We start from the raw sequence: 18,875 nt of genomic DNA, 5'->3' as shown, positions 1-18,875 counted from the left end.
TTAAAATTATCTTTTAAAAATATTGTAGGCACTGGTGCATAGAAACTGCAGCCTGACAGAATGAAGAAGGATTCATAGAAGTGCACACCATTCAACTGTGAAAGTGGGGAAAGAGATCAGGACTACATGAGAAAAGTGAGAGCCAAAAAATGGGAGAAAATGGAAAAGGAGTTATCTATGAGACTATTCTGACTGTACACTATTATAAGATATTTATTCAGTATTTCCTAAGGCATCTCACACATAATCTTTGCTGCAGTTGATCTTTATTTTACAGTCATTCACTGATGCTTTTGTCCTGCCATTTTTTTATCCTTTATCACCTTTGACTGTTTGTTCCTCTGTGTATGCTTAAACACTGTCTTATTTCATCTCTCTTATGCCTTTCCTTTTTCCTATTGCTCCGAAAGCTACTCCAGCTTCTGGGAAAGGACTTTTGTTACTTTGTGTAAAACAGTGTTGGAAGTCAAATCCCAGAGACAGTTTCAGCTTTTAAAACCAGGACTTAGCTTCATATTAGCTGTTTTATCTTTTCCCTGTTCAATAGAAAAAGGGACTGAAGGTGCAGACCTCCTGCCAGCTGGTGTCCCTAAAGATACTGCCTGCATTCAGGCTTGTTTCTCTCCTAATCTGGGCAACAAATGCTCATGTATTTAATGCCAACCATTGAGAATTAAATTAGTCCACATATGATATTTTTCCTGGTGTAAATGATGCTTTTTTTTTTTTTTTTTTTGCAATGCTTGTCTGCCCTTCTGCCAGCCTTCTGAGTACACCATGTCCCACAGTGCCCACCTGGAGCCAAGGGTCACCAAACTGTCTCTGGTCCACCAGGCTCTGTCCAAGTAACCTGGGTAATAACTCTCAAGAAATAGTACATAGGGATATATGGCAAACTATAATTCAGTATCGCTTGCTTTTATTCTTCTTCTCTGCCTGCATTTTCAGAATCATCCAGGTGTGAAAATACATACCTACTCTTGGGGAGCTGTATCAAATTTTCATGTAAAGTCACAAATTTATTTTGCATCATTAGGAAGTTATACCTTACGCACTTTTAGAAAAGGGTCTGTACTTTTCAATCAAGGTGTTTATTTTTTAAAACAGGGAGTTTCAAACTTCTTTTTTTAAACAACAGGAGCATTTTTAGAAATGTGATTTCGGGAATATCTGCTGGCCTATTCATTGTCAAACAGGTCAAATCTCATACCATGTCTGATAGCTTAACATTCATATGAATAATTAATTAATTGCTACTACCACTAAAATGATATTATGAGAATATCTGCGGTATTCTAGCTTCCTTTCAATAAAACTGAGCTGCTGAAAATGAAAAGGATAAACTCAAATATCCAAAAATGGATATGTAGGATAGTTGTTAGGTTGACCTTTGGTTGAGCTACATTTCAGAACCTCAGAATACATTTCAGAAATTCACCAGCAAGTCACTTGAACTTAAAAGTAACTCGTCAAACACAAAGTTCAAACTTCAGCTGCATGAGGAGAAGCAGTCCAAGACAGAGACATTTGATATTTAAGTATGATAAAATAAACCTTTTCTAGAAGTGTAGAAAGTGTGGTATTAAACCAAGTGAGTTTAAAATATTCTATCACATGTACACAAGCATGGCAACAGGTCCCCTCAAAATAAAACACAAAGAATTGTTTCTCATTCCTATTTATGCAAAAGAGAGAAATCCTATTAACTTCAGATGAGCTAGGTCTCACTGCTAAGTGAAACCAGCGATTTCCAATTTGGGGACATACTGTATTCTGTCATGTTCACAGAGAGATTTTCTTCTGGATCGGCAGATGCATAGCACACAATTATTAAATTTATCTAGGGAAAGACTGGTAGATGGATGCAGATGATGGGAATTGTTCAGCACTTGCTTTTTGAAGGACTGCTTCAGGGAAATTAGTCGCAATCATTTATCATTTTCAGACTGCAGAATATTTCATTTTATAATAAGTGTAATGCAGTATAACCCAGGTGTTGCAATTTGCTCTCCTCTCAAAATCTACTGCAATTTTTAGAACCACTCCTTTTCAACCTGAAGGCATAACAAAATAAAATTGGAAGAGGAGAAGGGTTGCTATCTAGAAAGATAGATTCAAAGTGTTAACAGAACAAATTAACAAAGTAAGGTTAACTTCTCAAATCTCAATGAAAATGTAACCCATTCATATTCAAAGGTATTATTTTATTTAGAATAAGCCTTCCTTTTTTCCTGGATCAAGACCATACTGTTAGAAACTGGGAACATTAATCACAATAACTACTCATTCATAGTCAATAATAGATTCTATACTTTTAACAGAAAGGTATTGACTTTATTGAAGAACTCTGAGAAAGATGGAAAAATAAGTACGACAAAGATCATTGCTAAAATAAAGTTGATGGGTGAAATCCCTCCAGCACTCAGGTCAAAGGAGAGTTGCGTATTTTCATCACATAGGTTAAATATAAATGTTCGATTTTGTCGCATACAGCAGGTATAAAACCAGATCAACACTGCAGTTCCATATATTACTATGGCCTTGATTTACCTGAAACTGTTCCATTGATTTGTCCAAACTATAACTTGAAATTTTTACTCCATTTCACAAAATTAATAGACTTAACAGCAAATATCCTTTGATAATAGCTGTAAAATGAAAAGCGCTTAATGAAATTCTAGTCAATGTCTTTGTTGGCTAAGTTTTTCTAAGAACAAATTTTTGTAATTTGAATAATAACTAATAGAGGGACTATAAGTCAAATTTTGAAATGAGAGAAAACAAGTATTAATACTTTTTTTTATAGCTTTGCTTCATTTCCAATGTTATGGCATCTCAGGTAAGACTCCACTGAAATTCAGGTATATCTATTTATTCATTCTGTTCCAGTAAAAAAAACCAAAACATACTTGCACCATTTTAATAAGCTGAGTAAAGATGGGAACCGAGCTATAATTAACAACAAGTAAAGGTCCTATAAAGTTATTCTACAGCAACATGTATGTTTGAAGTAATGATATGCTCATGACAGCTGTATTTTCAATCTCAGATTAAACTAGGATTTAGAAGCCAGCATATCCTTGTGAATACCCTTACTTATACACAGTAAGAGCAGTAAGAGAAACTGCTAGATGGAAAGATAGCAAATAATGCTCTGTCACCCGCAGGGGTGGCAGCAACAATTGTGGATAACCAAAGATTAGAAGAGGTTAGAAAATATTAGCAGTTTGCAACTCTGGCATCTGCACCTTCCAACTTCTCTTCAGGCTCTCAGTTAGTAGCTTGATTTTCTGCCAGTGTCTGTTTGCCTGCCTCTCTCTCTCAGCCAGTAGAGTTTGTGGATGAGGGTGAAATGGTATTTTATCTTCCTGATTTCTGGTATGTGGGGGAAAGTACCATTAGTCCAGGGAACTGCTAGTGATAAATATTTTTTCTGGCTTAAACATTTGCTTCCTCCCTTTATTCATGCAGTTTACAAAATCCTTGCCTCCCATCTTTGCTGAGTAAAATCAAATGAAACTCAATTTGTAGCGTGGTTCACAGTCAGTTTTATCTAGATTGGTCTAACCAGCCATGCAAAGCTCTACAATTTCAAGAGAATAAAGGAAGTTTTATGCTATAAAGCCAATATGAATCATTTGCATCTTCCCCATATACTGCCTTCCGTGCACATTCTACGTAAAACGAGAGTCAGTTAATAAGTTAGCAGATTTTAACACAGCATAATTCAGACTAGTTGTGCATGGAAGTTGTCACCAGTTGTGCTTTGAAACTGTCAACAAAACCAAATGGCTTTTGTGTGCTCACGTGAGGCAGCACGTGAGGACTGCAGTGAGGAGATTGAACAGCCATGTGTTGTGTGCTGAACTTTAAATATCTGCCGTCTGTTTTTTATCACTAATATAGAACCCTATCAGCATAACTAATAACTTTTTTTTTGTATTTTAGCAAGTTGCTAAATATTCATGCTATAATGACTTGAAACAAGAATGCTCTTTGGCAAGCAAAGTAAAAGATGAAATCAGAACAGAGTGGGGAGAGAGGGAAGAAGAAGAAATAAGAAAAAATAGTCCAAGACACTAATTTGAATTTATTTTGCTAGGCAACATCCACAGATCATTTTTGTCAACAGAAAATTATACTGAATCAATTAACATGATTGTCAGGCAAAGCAGATCAAAGATCAGCCACTGCCATCATGATGCTATTTTGATGAACATGCTATTAAAGTGTAAAAAAGCCCACCCTACTGCTTTGTCTTTTTCTGCGCATTCATCCTTCTTATTTGGTTGGGAGTTTTTTCTTTTGTATTGTAGATATTCTCACAGTAAGTTCTCTAGTGTACTAAGAGCTGGAACGGACCAGACACCCTGAGAGATCATAGCTTTTAAAGACCTGTATTAAAATAATTGGAGGGGTACAAAACCGCTCCGTGTGTGGCACTGACATGCTTTGGTGATTTCACTTTCCACCCTTGACTGAGCCTTTTCCCGCATGATGCAATGTCAGCAATGCAAACCGTGGAAACCACTCTTGCCTTGCTCTTTATAAGCAAGTGGTAAGGCCCTCAAACACCAAACCAATAATGAAAAACATAATTAGATAGTAGAGAGAGGGAAGTAGCTCAATATAACCTTTACAGTTCTGCTGACCTGGGTCAACTTTGTGTTTGGGCATCAGTCCAAAGACCTATACATCTCATATTCATTTCTCTTTCTTTCTTTCCTTCCTTCCTTCTTTCCTTCCTCCTTCTTTTCCAATCTAGAACTTCTGCTCAAGCAGTCAAAGACTATGACAGGGAATACACTGGCCTCATATCACAAAACACCTCCCTATTCTGGTAGCCATTTTCTGTTCACCTCTAAACCAACAGCCCTGCAGCAGCTGCTTAATGCAAGGTGTCCATGCAGGGGAAGAATCTGGCTGAAGAAGAGCTATAATGGGACAGTAGATGTTTTATTGAACTAACATTATGGACCCTAAGTTGATTTTGAATATTTTCTGAGTGCGGCAATTTGTGTCAGACTGCACTCAATTTGGCAAAGTAATTGGAAGGCAGCTACATCTTATGAATCATTCAGAGTTTCAACTAGATAACTTTAGCTAACAGGGCACTTGAAGTTGCCCTTTATGAGTTCACATGGTTGCATTTTCTAATCTAGTATGCGCCTGTGGAAGAAACAGGTTTTAATGTGTTTGATTCACTCTTTGAAATGAACTGTACTGATAAATAATTTTATTTTGTGAAAATTGCTTCATTGCTCTGGTATTGACAAGCTGAAATCAGACACTCGAACACCAACTAAGTTCTCAGTAAAATGGTGTACTTAATAGAAAGGTGAGGCAAAAGGGAGAAAATACATCCCTCTGAGTGCAAAGGGATGAGGATGCTTACCAGCACAGTCACCACACGCAGAACCACTCCTCGCATGTTATTCTCCAGTTTTCTGTCTGTTAGTGACCCATTCAGACCAGTGATGGGATTCCAGCAGCCGAGCTGAAAGAGAAAACAGAAGTCGTTTCCTCATTGCCCATTAAACTTTGCCAGTGATTCCTCTTAGGCAGCTTTAAGCAGGAACATACGAAATAAACAGAACACCTTCTGGAATCAATGGGATGGAAAGTCAGGGAAGGGTTTGCACGCAGATTCATATTTAAATTGCAAATGAAGCAATTAGGGATATCAGTTTGTGCTTTTAAATACCAGTATGCAATGGACAACAGCATCCAGGGCATGGGTATAAATGCATCGCTTTAGAAGAGCTCAGGGAAGACTTCCATATTAATGAAAAACATTCAAAAAGTAGTATGGCTCTAACAATATTTCTACCTTACTTTCAGTGATACACTAATTGAAGAAATAATAAGTAACATAATTCTAGCATGCTGCCTGCTCCAGCCCGTCTTTCTTATTGGAACTCTGATGAAAGGAATTACACTAGTTTTAATTAAAGCTTGCACTACTCATTGATAATGAAACAGCAGTGATTTTTAGCCAGGTTAAAAATCATATTTAAAGGTGATTGAGGAAAAAACCATCGGATAGGCACATCACAGTAGTAAGAAAGGACTGCAACAGATGATGCAGAAAAAGGAATTCAGCTACAAGAGGCTTTGCATTGGTGCTGTCATATTTCTTGGTCTTCTAAGACAGAAGCTTTTTCTCAGGGATCTCTCTAGGACTGATTGCCTTTCAGTCTGAATTTAGTAGATACTGGCCCATAATTTAGCTTCTCTGAAAATATATCTTTCTTACATTCTTACATGGTGGTAGATGCTTATCTTGGGAATAAAGAAACAGACCAACCATGTACTCATTCCTTAGCACCACATACAAACATTGCTGCTTTCATTTTTGGAATTCATTGCCACATTCATCTGGCCTGTACAATTACCATCGTTAAATCCAAAATTCAACAGAAGGACAATGACTGCCTTCAGAGGACTCTGAAGCAGAGTCTTACTTATGGCATGTAAACTAATTGCTAATGTAAACCTGTTATACAATCAAAAAGTTAGGCACCTGCAATTACCAGTTCTTCTCTTAATTGCCTTCTCCGTGGACTGTGCATGAAATCTACAGAAAGATGCTCATCTTCTGACTTGCGTAACTTAAGCCCTTAAACCTATTTTTCATGTCCCTATTTAAAGGCACAAAAGATCTTGCTCTGACAAAGACAAGATCAACACCAGTAGGTCACCACTGCACCCAGTAGCCTCTACTAATACTGGTCTCTCAGAGAATTCAACCTTATAATCTGTGAGAAATATCAAGTGTAAAACATCTGAAACACTGCTGTATTTTAATGCACAGACACAGAAATGGTAAGGTGCCTAAACCAGCTGAGGAGGTCTGTGAAAGAAGGGGAGTACCTTTGCTGACCATGATTGGACACAAATTTACAGAAAGCATTATTCTCAGTCCTTTGTGGAAAAAGCATTTGTCTATGTGTTTCATACATCTTTCAAAGTGAGACACAAAACAAGGAACAAACTCTGAGTTACACCCATTTAACAATTTGAGAAGCAGACCATTTGAAGTATTGTTTTCTTATTTACACTCACTAGGCTATTTCAGAGCAACTTCTAAATTATTTCATTACAATATATTCACATAAATTCTTTGAACATGCCTCCTTAAGAGATGGGTGCCTCAAAAATTAAAAAACCCAAACCTTTCTGCGATGATACAGAGGTTAAGTTTGACTTGATGATCTTAAAGGTCTTTTCCAATATAAATGATTCTATAATTCTGTTTCCCAAAAGAAGTTGGTCTTAAACCAATGTAGTAACTTCTGTCTCCCATTTTCAGAACTGTCCTAATTCTTCATACTTTGATATTAAGGTTATACTATTGTCAGGGAATGAGCAAGAATAATGCTGAGCTTACTTTGTATCTCAAGTAATAACTAAACCAAGGTTCTACTGCATTCAGAACTCCAGCAGAAATCACTGGAAGTAGCAATAGGATACAAGGTGGAACTGAGGCACCATATTCATCTCTTGCAATGACTCATCTTTCCAATAGCTATTTCTGGATAAAAGGACTGTCCCTGCTTGGTTTCCTCACTTCATGTTCCTATCTGATCACAAAGACCAACCACAGATTATAGTAGCCACCTCTGCTTCTTCTATACCTCCATAGCGTGTGTAGCTGTTCACAGCAGTACAGATGAACTGCTGGCACATTCCAGGTCCTCATCACTCTTCTGGCAAAGCCCTCCAACTCTGAGCCGAATACCCTAATGGCTGAAGTGTGTTACCTGTAATAGTGCAGTCAAATGCAGTAAATGTATTTGAAGAGTGTGCGCTATACACCGTATACGATAAACCACTGCCATCCTATAAAGCAAAGCATTTGATGTCTACATTTTCTGGACTACAAATATTGAAAATGGCACTAAATTCAAAACAAAAGCATTAAATTAATTCAGCAATTGTCATTCTTAGCCACATAAAGAAACTAATTAGAACTTAGATCCAATTAGCATAACCAAATGTGTTGAAAGTATAATTACTGCAGAAACTGTACCACTTTTGCCAGATCTAAAACCCTAGCAAGTTACTGAAGAGCCTTTGTATCCTTTTGAGGTTAAAGTCCATTTTTAATTATGTGCGTTAATGTGTACATATTTATATAATTATTTTTTTTTAGACTGATTCATTCTACCTTTTTAGGGAAAAAATTCCCAGCGTAACTTATTCCTGGAAATTTAGCATAGCACTAATTTTCCTTTAAAAAGGCACATTTTATTTTCAATTATTGTTCATTTAATTTTCAAGTCAATTGTTCCTTTATGCAGCACAGTCATAGTGCAGACAAATGTGCAGTGCCTTGCTGATAAAGTTGAAATTGATTTTGAGTGGGAGCTGCTTACTGTTATTAGGTGAAAATGAATCAACATTTATTGATAACAATTTGAGCTTGTCATTTCAGCAAGGAGCAAATGTAAGTATTGCTGAAACAGCAAGGTGAGTGTGGTATGAAGTTACCTCTTCAGCTCTACCTCTCGCTTAACCGCTTCTGCAAAACATTTGTTGCTTCTGCATTTACTTAGGTTTTCTTTTGTTCTCTCTCTGACAGTTGAAATGAGAGAATAGATCAGGCAGTAACAGAGTCTCACGCTAATTCTGGTTGACTTGTGTAGAATAATAGGGGTGATGGGAACTCTCTATTGAGCACAATACTTGTCTTCATACCATATGAACTTTGTCACTTATAGCGCTTTGTACTTCAGGTGTAGTTTCTTTTAATTATTCTAATGACAGCATTGATTTTGCTACATTCAGTTATAAAATTATAAAGATGGAAAACTTGTCAACGTTCTGCTTCCTTTGATATATAATTTACAACACCCTGCTGATCAACCCACCTCCCAGTTTGCTGTCTTCTCTATCATCATTATTAGAAAGGGTTTCACTCTCCTGTTTCACTGGAAGAGACAAAGATTGACCTCAGCATTTATAAAATTTGCTAGGATACCAGTTTGTGCAAAACTATCTCTATGTTGTGCTGCTTGACTTTTGACTAGAGTATTCCTGATGCCTCTTGTTAGTTGTTGTTTAATAGATCCACCAGTGACTGGAAAAGCAGATACTAAATCTATAGATGAAAGACTGTGTGTCACAGAAGAAACAACAGAAAAGACATGTTTCAGTTGTTATTCTGATACTGTCAGTTATGAAAAATGTAGCTGGACGCTGTCATGTGGTTAAAGAGTCCTTTCAGTTCAGCTCCCTAGCCAGAACCCAACAGTTAGTCAACCAAATCTGCAAAAAGTCTGATTTAACCCCTCAGGGGTTAACTGAGGGCCTTTGCACTCTAAGGCTTGACTAAAGAAATAAGGATCAGTTTTGTTCTTCAAAGTAATTTCCTAACACAATTGGTTAGCAGGAAAGCTTTCTGTGTTTAACTTCTCCCTCCACTGGAGCTTAGGTAATAGTCAGCAAATAATAAGTTGTTAAAATCAATAGAAAATACTGTGTTCAACAAATTGGATAATGTATAGCAGCACTTGTTTCTCCTACATTCTGTGTGGTGAAACCTATATAGGTCTGTGCGTTCAGTTAATTATTTTGTACAGTATGTTTTATTACTTTAATTTGTCTCTGGAATAGAAGGAATGACCTGCCCCTGGACTCACTCTGTTATTTTCAAACTATGTTAGGAAAATGTGAATACCCAAGTTTAGTTTTATATCCAGTGGCTTAAGGATTAGAATTGCAGCAGTCAAGGAGATCTATTTGTTTTATTAACTGATCATAGACACAAGTGCAAGTGACCTACATAAGAATTTCTTTCCTCAAAGCCAAAGCACATGCTGCATAGAGAATACAGAATAATGCTGCATAGAGTTAATACAATGCTTTGGTTTGAGGACTGCCCAAAGTTCCTTTTCTTATTGAATTGAAGTAAAGAAGCTAATGGAAAGTTACCTGCTGGTAACCTGCTGTTTGTTTGCCTACCAGCTCTTGACTCAATATTTTCTCAAGGACTTATGCACCCAGATTGGTGCCAGAAGTGATAATTGGATGTTTTAGACCACTGACAAACGTTGAATATACGGAGAAAAAGCAGAGACTGCATAGCTGCTCTCACATTGTGCACTCCACTCATTAGGCTTGTGCTTAGGCCAAGCTTCTAGAGGAACTCTAATGGTATGATTTTTGGAAAGTATAGTAAATGACCACATCTCAAAGAAAATGAACCATCTCCCCAAGCCAGTGGTGTCATTCTAATGGTCCTTCACTTTTTCTCCCCCTTCATCTCTAGTTTACTTTCTGCATTACTATTTTCCCTTTCATTTGAAATTGGTGAATTTAATCTATCATTTCCCACGTCTAAGTGTCTTCTCTTTTATCTTTGGAAAACACCCTTTTTCCCTTCTCTAGTCCTCTCTGTGAATTCAGTACTCCCAGTGGTTTCCCAACCTGTGGTTATCTTGCTCTTTCTTATATTGCAATGCTTCTAGTCATTTCTCTGTCTACTCTCAGCATACTTTCTTTCCTCTTTGCTTTTCTTTCCCTTGATCTTCCCTGCTGTTTCCTGCACCTTTTTCCTGTCTTTCTCTTTTTGTTTAGGGCTTGGGTTAGTAAAGGGACCTCACTTTTCACTTTATCCAGCTTTGACTCACCTTTCAAATCACTTTGGGTCATTTCTCCATTCTCTTTAGCTCTTTGGATCTCCTTTTCTCTCAGGCAGCCCTCTCAGGAAACTTCATTCCCCCAAGTCCTCCCTCTCCTTTTGTGTTATGAGGGAGATGGGACTTAAAAATACATTACTGTATGGCCCTATTTCCCTTGCTTTCACCTTTCATATGTTTTTCACTCCTGTTCCCTGAAATACTTACACAACTCTGAGGAAAAGACCCAGGCAAGGATATTAATAAGCCAGAGGGCTATCTCTTTCCCACTGCCTCTGTATTTCAGTTTAAGTCAAATACTCAGAAAAGCCTGTTCTGACTGCACTGTAGATTGCTATGCAAAAAAGCTCCCATGGAAAATCTTGGTGGTGCTCAGGGATTGCTCTGGCAGCAAACATTCACAGGGAAAGTGTCTGCCCTTCTTAATTCATCCTGTACCACAACCCAGAGCACGGAGGAAGCACGTGCATACAGGCTATGGCACCTTCTGGAATTGCTTGAATGCCAAAATGACCTTCGTAAGAGGAGGCAGGTTTTGTTCTCCCTTTGCTGAAAATCGAGGTAAGAGTGAACAGCTAACAAGAGTATGTTCCTGATAGCTGGTGGTTTTGGACAACAGAGAGGCCAGTAACCACCTGAGATGAGTTACACACTTACTTTTTAGACTTTACGATTCAGCTGGACTTGGCCATACATCACCTAGAATACACAGTGAACAACGGGAAGTTGTGAAGGGAAAAAAAGGTGTCGTTAAGACAGATATTAGTCATTAAGTCTAACATCTACTTTTATGTGACTTTTTAAGCAGCATATTTTACTGTCTAGAGTCCACGTTACAGTTTACCAAGTGACATAAAGTAACCTAAAATGACATAAATACACTCTTTCTCCTCCAAAAAAAGAGAAAGTAATTCTTTTCTCAAATCACACATACATGCACTTTCTTTTCTCTTCGGGAGGCAAACCCACCTTTAGACTATCAAGTTCTTCATACTCCCAGAGTAAAACTCAGGAATATCACCTTCATTTTACACTGAAAGCTTGCTCACTGATGTCTGAATTATTCCAGGGAAATTGATAATACTAAGTAAGTTCAGGTTTGTGTGCAGTTTAAGTACAGTCACTTTGATTTTTAATTGCAAATCCTCATCTGCTTTCTCATTAAGCATTTTAAAAGCTTAAAAGGATGTCTTTTATCTAAATCATGTAAGGTCTGAAAAAATTTTGAAGAAATTAGGGTTTATAATTGAACTTGGTCCATTTCCTGCTTGGACACCACTGCATCTTTATGATATCTAAGAGAAAAAATTTCAAATTTACTACTCCAGCTCATATTAGATCACAATATAGAAGATTTTTGTATCACAGTCAAACCTTTGATCAAACCTGATCAGTGACAAACAATGAAAAATATTGTTTTCCACTGGGTTGTGTGAAGCTCCCTCTCTACAGGTAGCTGCAAAATGTGTGCCGCACATCACAGCTTCTCATCAGCTTTCTGGGAGTATATGAGCATTCTTCAAGAGACTCCCAGCTTTCCATTCAGCTTAATAAGGTGCTTTTGGGGATTTGATTTTTCAGATAGGGTTTGACAAGGTAGAATATCAACAGAAACCATTTGTGCTGTTGCAGGGCTCAAAAATGCTGGGGGATTCCAGAAATAAATCAAAATTGTAATAGTGTAGAACAAAACCAGCACTGTTTCGCTTGGAGAGAAGAGGGTTCATGGACCAGGATTCTGGATAAACCCAGTCCAATAAGCCACATACGTGAATCCTTCAGAGTGGAGTAAATTTGCCTATGCTGAATGCCTTGCTTCTGCAGCAGACTGCTGCCAGGGCTGAGTTACTTGGGTACCTCCACACTGCATTGCAGTCAGCTCTGTGAGCAGGCAGGCTGAGAAGCACCTGGGCTTTTTTTTTCCCCAATGAAAATCTCCCCTTGAATATAACCACAGAATTAGCAGACTGGGAGTCAGCTCTGGAAGTAAATCCACACGGAAAATTGTGTATAAGCTTCATCACACTCCAAGCTGGGAGGAAAAAGAAAGGCTGTGTCTAGCTCCAGCCCAGGAGCTGCACTAGTAGAGCAGTAATACAGACCTGTGCTTGTAATAAAGAAATCAGTGCTTAAAGGCAGCTGATGAGGAATGCTTTGTTTAGGTAGATGTGGGGCCCAATGAGGCTAAAGAAAATCTGGACTAATCTCAGTGACACCTCTTTAACCATATTTCTGAAGTGTAAGAAGAATTATCACACCACTGCTTGCACAGAAGTGCATCAATGAACTCTACATCGGGTTATCGTTTCATATGAAGCACAATGTTATAGAGCATACTTTTTTTCAGGTATAGCAGGTATAGATTTTCAGGTATAGATATGGGAGTCTCCCTTTTTATTTGGCAGGCTAAAGAATTTTAAATGACACAATACTCCACCACTACTTATTCAATGGTAGATGATTTAGTTAGTTAGTTACTGAGTAGTACTGCTGCTGTGGTTTTCCTGAGCATTAAAAACAAGAGTTGCATTCCCAGCACTTAGATTAAGGGTGGGAAACATTCCTAAGATGCACATACCATGGAAATACATGTTCTGAAAACCTTTGACAGAGGATCCTCTCATTTTTAAATATATACTTACACTTAGCATGTTTGGCATTGCTACATAATTCTTAACTTCAGCTTGAAATACAGAATAAGAAACAGACACAGGAAAACACATCCCTGCCTTACTCAAGGGTCTGATGTACAGGCATGAAAACACTTCCTCCAAATCTCTGATACAAGGAAAAAGAGAGGAAGATACTATTTTTATCCCAAAGACTGTGGGTCCCTCCCTTCTCAGACATGTTCACACTCTCATCACTAATAGGAGAGGCAAAGGAATTAGTATGGAGGCGGTAAGAACATGCACCACTGCACAGTACAGATGATATACATATCTTAAAGCATCCCTGTACCTGTCTAGAAGCTGTTCAAAACTACACCACATCAAAGTAGCTTACGCTCTCTGTTGTTCAGCACAGAAGAATTTGCCAGCTCTTTCTTAAATGTAGTATAAAGAAAGAAAGATCCTGTGAGAGCGTCTCCTATTCATACAGTGCAACCATCTTCCCAGGCACAGGGACTATGAAACACCTGCTCAAAAGTATCACCATCAACAAAAAAACCCCAAAAAACAACTCAAAAAATTGGCATGCTGATGAAGCATGAGAAATTCACATGAAAGGCAAATATAACACATTTCCATTTTATATAAACATACATGAAGGCACTCCCGAGAGTGCCCAAAGAATGGACACCTTTAGTGAAAAGGGTCAAACCAAAAGAAGTTGTTAATCTAACATGGCCTTCAAATTGCTTACCACAGAGAAGCTAACAGGACAATGCAGCAAGCGTAGCACTAGATGATAAACAGCTTTCCGTTGATTCTCCAGGTTCTCGTTATGCTTAAATGGGAAATGCAGAGATTGAAACAATTTTTGCTTACACATAAACCAATATTTCATTCCTAAATCCAGGATTTTTTTCTCAATGTTGGCAGAAAAAAAAAAAATAGAGGCTTGCTCAGTTGGATATGTCACAAACTTACTAGCTTGATGCTGGCTAGTAAATTAATGCAGCATTTTGTCACTCATATGTTAGAAAGTATTAGTCCAGTATAACCCACGCTCACAGATGTCTGGCTAGAGTGTCATCAGTTTTCAGTGCATTATGGACAAGATATTACAAGTGATTTACTGGACCATATATTTTTGAGAGCTTGGTAGTAAAGCAAACAAGATTGTGGTGTGTTTTTTTCACTCCCTCAGCACAGAGCAGCTTTCTTAGGAGTCAGAACTAACAGTGAAGAAATCAAAAAACCTAGCACATCAGTGACCAAGCAGGGTACCAGCACCAAGCAACAGCTGAGAAGCAGCAACAGCTTCTTCTGAAGACTGAGGCTTGGCACAGTGGAAAACAGAAAGATTAAAGGTGAATTTGAAAAGATGGTCATGGCCAACAATCTGGATTACAAAAGGGAACTTCTTTCCCCTAAATGCAACTGCAATGAGTGCAGATGTGTTCACCCATAGTCCTAAAGATTAGCGCAGGGGCCACGAGCTCTGAGCACAGGGAAATCTTTGAGGGCCTAGGTCATGATCTGGCTCATATCAGGGGTCTCTCCTTCCACTGGGTCCAGAAAATCCTAAGATTTTTGCTTTCAGATGATCTAGTCTTAATTCCAAAGAGCAGGTCTTCTTGGCATCAATAAACTGTTACTGAAATTATTTCTGTTCCAGAGGCCCTGATAGAACTGCTATACTGATAACCAAATGTTATACTGATAATGATCAAAAGCAATTTCCTAACTATCAGCACTGTAAACTCACTTTCAGCACCAACACATTCACCTTCTTTCCTTTCTAGATACCATGGGACATCTGCTACATCATTACGTAGCAGAAAGGCTGTCCCTAAGGCAGATCTGCGTTCCTACAGACTTCTGATGATGCCCTCCATGATACCTCAGAGCCATCATCTGACTACCAGGAAGAACGTAATTCTGATAGCACAGAGTTTTTTGCTGGTGGTGAAGCTGTACAGCAATCACACCTGAGAGACAGACTGTACAAAACTGTTGAAAGTGTTTATGTTACTTAAACTTAAGTTTATGTTACACTTGTGCGCATTACACAACATCTACTGTTTAAGAAAAGTTTGGAGCTCACTGTGTTTACTACTAATCAGTGCTCCACAGAAGAATAACTAAACCCTAACAGGATATGTTAGTAGATAATTTGATGGAGCCACATAAAGGAGTGGATGCTTTGGTGTTAGAGGAACAGAAGCATGAGTGAGTGGAAACTTCATATGCTGAAGAAAAGGTGGGGAAAAAAGTTCCCTATTGAAGAAGAGGTCAGATGAGTAGTACAACTTTTCTATACACCTATTATTTACTGCTGAAAATATAAAAAAGCACCGCAATAAAACAGCACTACAGAGGCAGACTTTGACTTTCTCTCTAATGCATAAGAAACTACTCCGACAATTAGACATAAAATTTCTAAGAAGTCTCTAAGAATTGCTAACAAAAAAAAATTAATCTCCTGTTTTACCACCAGTTGAACAAAACTGGAAGGTTAAAGAATTTGGCGAAAGAAAAACTTGACTTTCGTCTGCCAAGATAAAATATTTTTAGTAGACTGCTCTGAAGAACCTGAATGACTGACAGTATGAGTGATTTTACAAACTCATTGCTCCATACAGTGCAAGTATTTGCTCTTATTATGGTAAATAAGCTTGTCAGAACAATCTACATATCATAAACATCTAAATGGCAAATGATATGTAATAGAATACCTGAAGGCTTAAATAAAGGATCCTTGTGGGAAATAGTAAACCATTAGTTTAAAAGATGAATTGACACTTCTAATAAGCCCTCTCTAGAATAGCTGAATCAGTAAAATAAATTTTTATCACAAATGAAAATCACTGCTTTAATGACACTAGAATTTGCCACCAAAATAAATTAGCGATATATCTTAGTAATTAAAACTACAGAAACACATTATAAATCTATCTTGCAAAGGCCTGTTTAGCATACACAATGCTGAAATGGTGTAAAGAAACTAAGAACTTTAAAGCACTGAGATTTTTTAAAGTTAGTTTAATATTGCAAAGCTCCTTCTAAGAACAAATGGCATATACGGCAGTGATTATTTCACCAGCTAAGTAGTTATACTGTGCTCATCACTACAATGTTTCTAGCATTTAATTTTAAGGGATAATATAGAGTTTAAAATCATCTTTCCATGTGAAAAGATCCACCACTTTTAAGAAGGGAGAAATACCTACCTTAATATTATATTAACAAATCAGTACTTGGGATCAAGTTACCTTCTTGAGCACATTACAGCTACTATACTTGCCTTTTGGGCACATTACAGCTACTATATTTGCCTTAATTGCTTGTTGCTTCCCATTTTAAACAGCACCCACTTGATGTGACTGTAAACAATCTGAGGTAGAAACTACATTACCGTATGCACTAGTAACCTGTGTAATGGAGCTTTTTACTGTAAGCATAATTATCATTAGAGATGTAGCCAAAATCAAGTATTTTGTCCTAATTTTTCCCTGAGTTTCAGCTGTACCTTGGTTTATGTTGCCTGCCTGATAGCTACCAGGCTATATCCTCTGTATAACCAATCACTGAGGGGTGAGAAACGTCCAAGAATTCTCTCCCTGTATGATCTACCTGTGGATCTTCCAGAATCACAGTCTTTATGCTATGCTAATGAAAGTAAGTATATTAAGCTCCTTCTCAAGAGAAGAAAGAAATTTCCTCAGTTGGAAAGGTGACTTAAAAAAGAATGATATTCCTCCAAATGTTAGACACAGCCCATGAACAGAATTCTGGAGTCCTGTTTCTCAACAGCCTGTGGGTACCACTGCATTATCTTTCAATGCACACTTGGAGACTTTCACTGGGGACCCTAATTATCTTTCAATCAGTTGGCCCTAAGTTTAACATTCACATTAGAGAAGGTGTAAATATCTTCAGGGCTAAGAGCGTTTGCTTGAAAGCTGACTCTTGTCTGAGTGTTCATCTCCATTATAGTTATGACAGAGAATTTCACTGGTTTACGTAAACTTAGAAAGAAGATGTTAATACTAGAGTTTCAGGATTTACGCAGACTTCCCCTACTTATTATCTTTTCTTTCTTTTTAAAATATCACGGTCTTTTAAAATTTCACTGTCAGACTAACCTCCATCTATGCAATGCTAGGTAATAAGCTGCAAGTCTGCTACTTCAGGCTGAGGAAAAAAAAAAAAGTCAAAAGAGCCTATTACCTGGTGTGGCATCTATCCATTGTCTAAAGCAGAGATGAAGGCTATTAGCCCATCAGCATTAGTTCTGATTTAAACACTTTACTCTAGACACTTTCATTAACTGTGTTGACATAGCCATATATTATTCATTTAACCTGCACTTCATTGCACTCCTAATATGCAATCATGTTTTGCAAATGTGAACCTGAATATAATGCATTCAAAGCTAGAGACTTGGTTGGTGTAAGTCAGAGTATTTTAGTGAAAATAAGCCTCGTTAATCTAGTTGAGGATCCAACCCTATCTCTACACCTGCAAATGCAACTATATTTTTTCCTAGAATAGGTCCTGAATAGGTCTCCATTTTTAGTACAACACCTAGGATTTATGCTCAGCTCACTTCTCATTGCATTAAAACACTCATTAAAATGAGAATTTGTACTGTTATTGAAAAGGTAAAATGCTTCTATGCAAGATGCACTAAAGCTAAGTGAATAATTCATCTATTTTTCAAATATAAATCTATTCATGGAATAATATCCTCTAATAGCTCCTGTTATGGAGATTACAAGCAGTTTCTCCAGAGCATTCAATAATCAGAAAGCTATTCCGGTTTATTTGGCTGGACGCATTGCCCTTACAGAACATCTTTGTCTCGTGGTTGGACTGTCAGGTTTCTGGCATGAACAGCTGCACTTATCAGTTCAATTCTTACCAGCTTTAGAACACATGAAAATACAGACCACATACTTTCTAGAGTAATCAGTAACAGTGTGTTACAGAGAACATGATAGTCCTACTCTCAGTAATTCTGAGATTTTAGCAAATTTAAAATCCTTGAGTAATCAAAACTAAGTCCTTAAGCAAACAAGCAGCAGTAAGTCCGAGCCCCTAGCACCCAAACCAGTCTATCTAGTTGTTGTGTGGTTTGTTTTAAAGATAGATTTAAAAACTCAGAGTACTATTAAGAGTGTATTAAACTATAATATATTCACTAATATCCTTCTCCCCCAGCTAATGGGATTCATAATTATCTCACTTCAGTAGCTAAGAGAATTTCCTCAATATTTCCTTGCAGTTACTTTTTATATGCTATTTCCCTGATGAAAACAAGCTTTAAGCCACTCCACCAGGCCTATTCCTACCTTTAATTCACTGGCATCTTCTCTTCCAATCTCCAGATAGCTATTAGGATCATGACTCTTTCGAAAAAAAATTCTCTAATCAGCCCAGTCTTTTTCTGTACTAATTATTGCTATGCTCAGACTGACTATTATGAACAGATAACCTTAATATACACATATTATTTTGAATTGTGTAGGCTTCTGTCTCCCTGCTCATAGAAGTGTCATTGTAGCTCTGCTGGTGCAATTCTGTGAGCAGGCTAGGCTCGTAGAGAGAAGTAATATCTTTT

At 37.6% G+C, this 18,875-nt stretch overlaps 1 protein-coding gene across 2 annotated transcripts in view; it reads right to left on the bottom strand.

Moving 5' to 3' along the window:
• Window positions 1-18,875, bottom strand: part of GRID2 (glutamate receptor, ionotropic, delta 2) — a 730,075-nt gene that overhangs the window by 146,091 nt on the left and 565,109 nt on the right. For both annotated transcript variants that reach the window (XM_014942655.1, XM_014942664.1), the window contains exon 9: window positions 5,396-5,497. In XM_014942655.1, coding sequence (XP_014798141.1) covers window positions 5,396-5,497 — 102 coding nt within the window. The remainder of the gene's footprint in view (window positions 1-5,395; window positions 5,498-18,875) is intronic.

This window comes from Calidris pugnax, unplaced genomic scaffold, assembly GCF_001431845.1.
Source record: "Calidris pugnax isolate Ruff unplaced genomic scaffold, ASM143184v1 scaffold15, whole genome shotgun sequence".
Taxonomy (NCBI): Eukaryota; Metazoa; Chordata; class Aves; order Charadriiformes; family Scolopacidae; genus Calidris; species Calidris pugnax.
This window is presented reverse-complemented; position numbering and strand designations above follow the sequence as displayed.